Source organism: Populus nigra, chromosome 19 (genome assembly GCF_951802175.1).
Source record: "Populus nigra chromosome 19, ddPopNigr1.1, whole genome shotgun sequence".
Classification (NCBI taxonomy): domain Eukaryota; kingdom Viridiplantae; phylum Streptophyta; class Magnoliopsida; order Malpighiales; family Salicaceae; genus Populus; species Populus nigra.
Window position 1 is genome coordinate 4,240,055 of NC_084870.1, and position 8,559 is coordinate 4,248,613.

The window sequence follows — 8,559 nt, forward strand, 5'->3', positions numbered from 1 at the left end:
AATCTAACTAAGCCATTACATAGTGCCCTCATTGGCTGCCCATTTCGGAGGGGATGCATAGAAGATGCATTAGAGTTATACTATATATATATATATATATATATATATATATATATATAGTATAACTTCAAAATGACACACCAAAACACTAAAATTAAAAAATTTTATTCCAATTAAAAAAACAAAATACTTATCAAAACAGAATTCACAGAAATTCTTAACAGGTGGTTAAACCCTAAAATCTTTTACTTCCCTCTCTCTCTCTCTCTCTCGACAGCCAGCTACTGCACGTCCACATTTTCAATTCCTACGCTACTTTTGCCATTTATTTTTCCTTAAGATGTGCTGTGCTAGCTTCTTTAGGCTTCATCTTCCACGACACGCTTTTAGATCCCCACTTGTCCACCAATGAGATCTCCTTATGGCTTATCTTTAAAGCCAAAAACAAAAAAACAAAAATTCAAAATAAGTAAAAACTAGAAAGGCAATTATTAAAGCTCTTCCCAAACAACAAATCCTTCCCTTCCATTTCATGGCCAGTTCCATCCAAACTTCCATCACTGACACTACAACCAAAAACCCCACCAAACGTCGAAAGCTAATTACAGTCGGCCACCGCCACCTAGAACAGCCTCTCATACCAGGTCTCCCTAACGACATAGCCCATCTTTGTCTCTCCCTTGTTCACCCTTCCACTCTTTACTCTGTTTGCCACTCATGGCGTCGCCTAATCTACTCTCCTTCTTTCCCTCCTTTCTTCTCTTTGTATGCAGTGCTATCATCAACGAATACAAACCATAACCTTCCTGATAATAACTCAATCCAATTCTTTAACTTTGACCCCATTTCTTCCCGGTGGGATTCTCTCCCTCCTCCACCACCAGATCCACCACTCCATCTCATCCTTCGCCACCCTTCCTTTATCTCCCGTGACCTTCCTATACAATCCATCTCCGCCTCTGATCGCTTGATACTTCTTGCTGCTACTTCTCCAGGTTTTTCCCCAGCTCTCTCTAGCCCTCTTGTTTTTAATCCACTTTCAGGCTCATGGGCCTTTGGTCCTCCCCTCGCCACACCTCGCCGCTGGTGTGCTGCTGGCTCGGCACATGGCACGGTCTATGTGGCGAGTGGGATCGGATCCCAATACAACACAGACGTGGCCAAGTCATTGGAGAAGTGGGATTTGCAAAACAAGAAAGCCATGATCTCCAACATCCACAATAGAAAAACCACATGGAAATGGGTAAAGGTTAAAGAACTAAAAAATGGGAGATTTAGTAGGGATGCTATTGATGCAGTAGGATGGAGAGGGAAACTTTGTATGGTGAATATGAAAGGAGATGCAGCTAAAGAAGGGGTTGTTTATGATACTGAGAAGGACACATGGGAGGACATGCCACAGGGTATGGTTGCAGGGTGGAGAGGACCCGTGGCAGCCATGGACGAGGAGGTTATGTATGTGGTGGATGAAGCCAAAGGTGTGCTCAGAAAATATGATCCAGAAAGGGATTGCTGGGAGCATATAATGGAGTCAGAGAGGCTTATTGGAGCACAGCAGATTGCTGCTGGTGGCGGTAGAGTTTGTGTTATTTGCGGCGATAGTACTGAGCTTGTGGTGCTAGATGTGGTGGCGCTTCCGGTGAGACTATGGATGGTGGAAACGCCACCGGGATTCGAAGCCTTTCGAATTCATATATTGCCAAGGATAAGCCGGCCAGTTAATTGATTTCCTGGTATCGAGATGATTTTTAATTTTATTTGTATACCATATACTTTGCGATCTTATGTTTGGTCTCGGTCTAATATCTTGATAAGTATATCTTACAATAACTTTTTAATCTCTTTTTATTCTCATTGAAAGTGAATATTTGTCGTTTCTGGAATGAACATGTGCCTGAGGAATTGAATATACATATTATACAGTGTACCGATGTCGATGCTAATTTCGGCAAGACTTTGTTTGGGCAATATGGGTATTTTGCTTTGAAAAACTTAAATTAATCTTGGTGCTCCAATTCCTAAGTTCCCAATTTTAAATCTTGTATGAATTGGATTATTTTCTTGTTTATTTGGTAATTTTAATTTGATATTGTTGATTAGGAAATTTCCTTCTTTTTTTTCCTTTTCACAATTAAAGAGTAAATCTAGGAAATAATATATTTAAGAGAGATTTTGAAAGGGGGAGTTTTGCCTATTTATTTGGTCCCTATACTTTTTAAATTGTTTTGATTGAGAACCCACACTCCTTTTCATATTGATTAAGTTCCATCTACTCTTCATTTAGTTTTGTAGCCATTAGTGTTTGAATTTGTGTTATCATAGTGGTTAATTTTTTTAAAAAAATATTTTGAATTTTAGGTAACTTATAATGTAATGATAAACTTTTGATTTTAGAGAATTTAAATTATACGTTTATATTATAGATGTCTTAAGCTTTCTTTTGATGTAAATTAATGTTGTGCATTGTTGTATGGGAAATTGCGATGTGAAGATGATTATTGTGATTAAAATCTATGATGATTGGATCAAAATTAAAAAATTAAATATAAAAATATAATAGGTTAATGTTAATAACTTGGAATCTTTGGTAAATGGAGAGATTTTGCTGAAATATCGATAAATTATGTGATGGACTTACATATACAAATTGTGAAAAAACAATTCCCATGTTTACCATAACCTAGTTTGGGTGTTGTCCTGAAAATTTAGACTGTTACATCAAAATCCAATAATAACCGTTGAGACATCTACTGAGGCATGCCAAGGCTTAACATAATGCATTGTTTGAAGTATTATAGGCATATAAAACTTCACATTAAACTACATTAGAAACTTCACCATTTACTTTAACTTATGACAATGATACTATGTTTCTCATTGAGCTTACAATTCAATCACTTAAAAGAGTTGTGTAAGAGCTAGAAGATTTGAATGAAATAAGACTTGTTGTAACTGTCCATTTACTAGCACATAAAAAAAGTTTGAGGTAACATAAAACAAATATATTCAATAAAAGAATATTTTAATGGGTCATTTGGTGTGGAAGACCAAACTGTCAATTAGCCATAAAGATATAAAATTTGGTAAATGGTCCTTAAATTTAAAAAATTCATTTGTTATTGCCAACGTTCTTAAAAGAGATGCTTAGTATATAGCTAATCAAGATAGGAAGTTGTTTTTTTTTTTTTTTCATGAATCAATGGTTTATACTTAAAGAAGTATTAAGACTTTTCGCTAGAAACACAAAGTCCTAAGAAAACTAACAAATCAACATAGAAATCATAAGTTTAAAAATGCTTTAGACTACAATTGTTTGTATTTAGGGTATAACAATTAGATAATAACTCATCTATAATTTAAGTTTTTTTTTGTTGTTTCTCAATAACAACATGAATTGGAATTATTTGTTAAATGCAAACAATTTAGGAAGAATATTAATTTTTAATTGTAATTTTTCCTTGGTAGAAAAAAGAAATGAATAACATGTAGCATATTTATGAAGAGATAAAGGATCAATTGATAGGTTGATGATGGTTGATCACTAAGATTATCTAATAGATCAACAAAGTAAAATTAATTAATTATTAATCCTGCTTACCTTTTAATTTGTATTTGTTACCACAAAATGACTAATAAACCCATTATTTTGGTGGGTTTTGCGAGGATTGAAATTGAGGATTGTGGAAGCCGAAGGGTTGTTGATAGTGTGGCTATGGTGGGTTTTAGTGGCTGTGGTTGTGGCATGGAGGTCTTGGTGGTTGGAGTGGTTTTTGTTGAGGAAGGTATGAGATGATGAATAAGAAGGGTTAGGGTGTTTGGTTGAGGAATAAAAAAGAAGAAGAAACGAAAAAGAAAAGAAAAAAGTAAATAAAAATGGGTTTGGACACACTGTCAACATATGTAGAGAAGGCTATTTGGTGATGAAAGGGCTGCCATGGCTTTCAGCCAATGCTATTTTGAAGGGACATTAAGACAAAAAAGAAAGTAAAAGGGGAGACATTAAAAAGGGGAAAACTACTACAAATTCAAGAATAAAGAAAGGACACTGTCTTTATGTTCTAGTCTTTAGCCAAATGGTACTCTTCTTTTGACAAGTATGTCGAGAGAACATGTTCCATAAGATATAATACTAATATTAGCAAAAAAGCAAAGGAAAGAATCTTTGCCTGAATCTGAGTTTTAAAATAATAATCGAGTAAAATAACATGTAAAGTACATTTTCAGCTCTTGGGAGGAAGCGTGGGCTAGCAGTGGCTGGCTTGTGGGGGGAGGCAACAGCCGGGTGCATGCCTTAAAAGGCATTCTTTCACAGCCACTCAGCTGCTCTTCTCTCTGTCCCACCGCCCCAGCAGCACTCCAGCTGCTACAACTTTTCTCATCCATTACAATAGTATACTACTTGTTCTTGTTAATTTCTCTTCTTTTGATTGCTGAAGTCCAACCATGCCTTTCTGTTGGGTCCCCATTGGCTTTGAATGCAAAAGCTGCATGTCCCTGTGCATTGTTTCCTGGGTCATCGTCAAGCATGACAGGTGCGCCTTCCCACAAAAAAACAAGACACCTACTACATGATCGGCCTTGCAAATTTTGGAGAGCATGAGCGTCAGTCCATGGCTTCCTGGATTTTTAAGCAGAGAGGCCAGCAAACCGGTTCCTGTTATTATTATCTATTTGGCCGTCAAAAGCACAAGCTTCTTAAGACATTTTACCAATGTAGTTTTTCTTTAAACACAAGAAACTCGTCTCTCGCAACTTGGGATAGATAAGTTAGGTATACACAATTGTAACATCACTGGATCAATGATGCAGGCTAGATTTTCTTTTTTAACATAAAAAAAAATAAACATTGATTAGATGCTTTTTAACAATTTTTTTTTAAAATATTGATAAGACGATATATTAAATATATATTTTTTTCAAATAATAGGATGATTAAATATTGATTCGATCCAACTTTTTTTTCAAATAATAAGACGATTGAATATTGGATTAATCCTTGTTAACTTGTTAGATTTACAACTTGGATCATGAGATTGTAATCACCCTATAGAAAACAAATCAAAAAAAAATTATGAAGACTAATTTCTAAGTAACCCAATGTTGAATGATGAAATTAATAAAAATTAAAAAAAGGATAAAAAAACTACCTGAGTCAACCCAGGTTAATTGTCAAACCCGCAATCCAGGTTATGAGATTGAGATAACCCCGTACAAAGAAATAAAAAAAATTATGAAACCTAATTCCCAACTAACCCAATATTGAAGGATGAAATTGAAAAATTAAAGATTGATTAAAAAAAAAAAACTAAGTCAACACAAATTAACATGTTAAGCTTGCGACCTAGTATTAAGATTAAAATAACTTCATAAAAAGAAAAAATTACAAAACTTGTTAATTGGATATGAGATTAGGATAATCCCATAGATAACAAATAAGAAAAAATTGCAAAGCTTGGTTTTCAACCAACTGAGCGTTGAAAGATGGAATAAAAAAATCAAGAAGAAAAGGTGTAAAAAAAACCTGACCTGAGTTAACCTATTACACCAGCGACCTATGTTATGAAATCGAGATAAATTCATAGAAATAATTAAAAAAATTTAACAAATCTAATATTGAAGGTTGAAATAAAAAAAAATCTATGAGACCTATTACACCTGACCTAAATAAAAAAAATCAAGAAGAAAAGGTGTAAAAAAACCCTGACCTGAGTTCACCTATCACACCAGTAACTTGTGTTATGAAATCGAGATAAATTCATAGAAACAATTAAAAAAATTCAACAAATTTAATATTGAAGGTTGAAATAAAAAAAATATATGAGATCGGTATATAATCCAACATAATGGAAATCTAAAAAAATTATAAAGCACAATTCCTAAAACAACCTAATACTGAATGATAAAATTAAAAAAATAATAATAAAAAAAGAAAATTGTGTTGTTGAAGGGTTAAATTAAAAAACAATTAACAAAAACTAAAAAATCATAAAACCTAGTTTTTAACCAATCTAATGTTGAAGGATAAAATTAAAAAAAATCCACTAAATCCCACCAGTCTTTTATTGTAGGGCAAGACACATGGCATTATGGATTGTTATAGTGTAATGACATCTTTGCCCTCATTGCAACAAACAAATAACATTTCTATGAGGATAAAATAGTCTTTTTTAAAAGGTTCATTTGATATTATGAAATTAATTTGGGGCATATTACTCTAAACACTTTTTTACACATTTAAATTGTATAAATACCCTTAATAAATAAACAAAAATAAATAAAAAAAAATAAGGTGTGTCCGTCTCTTTCTATTAAAAAAAGAGTATTTTGATATTTTGATCATGATTTTTTTGTTATAATTTATTTTAATTAGAGTCAAATCAATCTTTTAATGAATAAAAATAATAAAAAAGAAAAGAAAACGTAGTTGGATTGTGATTGTCACGCCCTAATGAGTGGAAACCACCCACACCCTTCGAGTGAAAATAAAAAAGCTTATAATAGCTTACAATTCTAAAAGCTTTTGAGCTTTGAACTCATAAGAAAATTGAGGTAATTTATTTTTCTATATTAATTTAATAATCCTTAAATTCCTTTTTTAAAATCATGTTTGGTATCAATTTATACTTGTCATTAAATCTACCAAAACTTCGATTCGATAGAGTTTCTTTTTAAAAGTAACATTCTTAAAAACCTAGAAGTACTCAACTCAATTTAACACATATGATCTGATTCAATCATTTTGAACCATCAACCAATATAATACAATGATAGCCTTAAGATTACTCCTATCACACAAATTATTATATATCCTTCAATAAACAATATCATTTTCAAACATTACATTTAACACATACATGGATATAATATGTAAACATAAAATTTACATAATGCAATTAAAAATTGTCGATTAATTATACTTTACTAAATTCATTTACATGAAAAAAATACTATCAATAATCAACATACAAAAACAAACTTAAAGAATTTGCAATTATAAAATTTTATAACTTTCTAAAAGTGGCATAAGGTGTCGAGCACCTTTTTAAACCTGATGCTCTTCTCAGCTACTCCCAACTCTTGAAGTCTCCCTTATATTAGTAAGGTTAAAGTTATTATAACTAAGGAATTCATTATAAGAATCATATTCTAATTCTTATCCAATTCATATATTTAACCCAATTAAAGAAAATTAATATCATTATGCACATTTTAAGAAGTTTAAACCATACACCTATTCAAAACATGTTTCATCCATTTCCATGCAACATATAACTCTAACTTAAACACATAAACCAACAAACAATCCTTTACTTTCCCACATCTAAAACCTCTCTACAATATAGTACCTTTCACTTTTAGTCATTATTGTCTAGTTTTTCTTCTAGTGTAAGACTACTAAAATGACTTACTTTATACTATTTTTTGGGCTGTTTATTTTAGCATTCTTTTGCGCTTAATCTAATCCTACAATAACTCGTATTCACTTTATCTCTATTTTCAAAATATACTGTTTAAACAACCTTATTTCATAAACATATTCCATTGGTAAAACAACCACGATTCTCACACTATCATGCTATCGAAAAAGGTGTTTTTCACACCCTAACATATTACCATAACAAACTTTATTCTTGACTTGATATTGTGTTATCGACTTGGCTTCTCGTCCTCTTTATAAAAATGAATTATATGTCCAACTACTATTTACACCACTTTTCTTATCACCAGGATATTTCCTCTTTCTATCATTCACAAGGATCAAACACCACCTTTCATTAGAATACTTAAGATCCCACCACAATCATTTTCTTTACAATTAGTTCTTAATCCACCCTCTTTTCATCTTGGCTAACTATACAATACCGAAATCAAAACACCTTATATCATTAGTCACGATTCTCATGGTTGACTAATCAAATAATTTCCCAATATTATTATCAACTGAAACCATTAATCTCTACCTCCTGGTAAACTAATCAATCAATGCTAGTCATCAATATCACTAATGCCATTAGTTTCCATCTTCAAACAGACTAATCAATCAATGTTGATTATTATTACTACTAATGTTATTAGTCTTCACATTTGGGCAAACTAATAAATCAATGTCGGTTATCAGTATCATTGATGTTATTAATGTCCACCTTTAGGCAGACTAATCAATTTGTTATTGTAATAACTTTCTTCTTTACCAAACTAAGTAACATACCATGTTCAAATATTTTGATTCGTACTGTAAGTCTTACTTGTTATAATCCATCCTTCTATTCTAAACCTTGATACTAAATTTTTATGAATTCATCATCTTCTTTTAACTTTTAAACCTTCATATCGTCTTTATAATTTAGTTCATTTTACATTTCTTCATACGTATTTTACCTATCCCATCTGAATATAACTTTAGCATCATATTTTGACCTCTTTTATTAACACCTTACCTTATATGTATAAAGCATTTAAATAATTTATATCACATTCTATACAACCATAACATTTTACATCATACCATATCCCTAATTTCCGAGACACAATTATCCTTAACACACAAAAATTTATAAA

The 8,559-nt window shown here is 31.9% G+C and overlaps 1 protein-coding gene across 1 annotated transcript; it reads left to right on the forward strand.

Annotated features, from left to right (window-relative positions):
• The first annotated feature begins 381 nt into the window (after positions 1-381).
• On the forward strand, positions 382-1,883 carry LOC133679217 (F-box/kelch-repeat protein SKIP25-like). The gene has a single exon (XM_062101745.1). The coding sequence runs from the start codon at positions 533-535 to the stop codon at positions 1,724-1,726; it is 1,194 nt and encodes a 397-aa protein (XP_061957729.1). The 5' UTR covers positions 382-532; the 3' UTR covers positions 1,727-1,883.
• Positions 1,884-8,559: the final 6,676 nt, after the last annotated feature.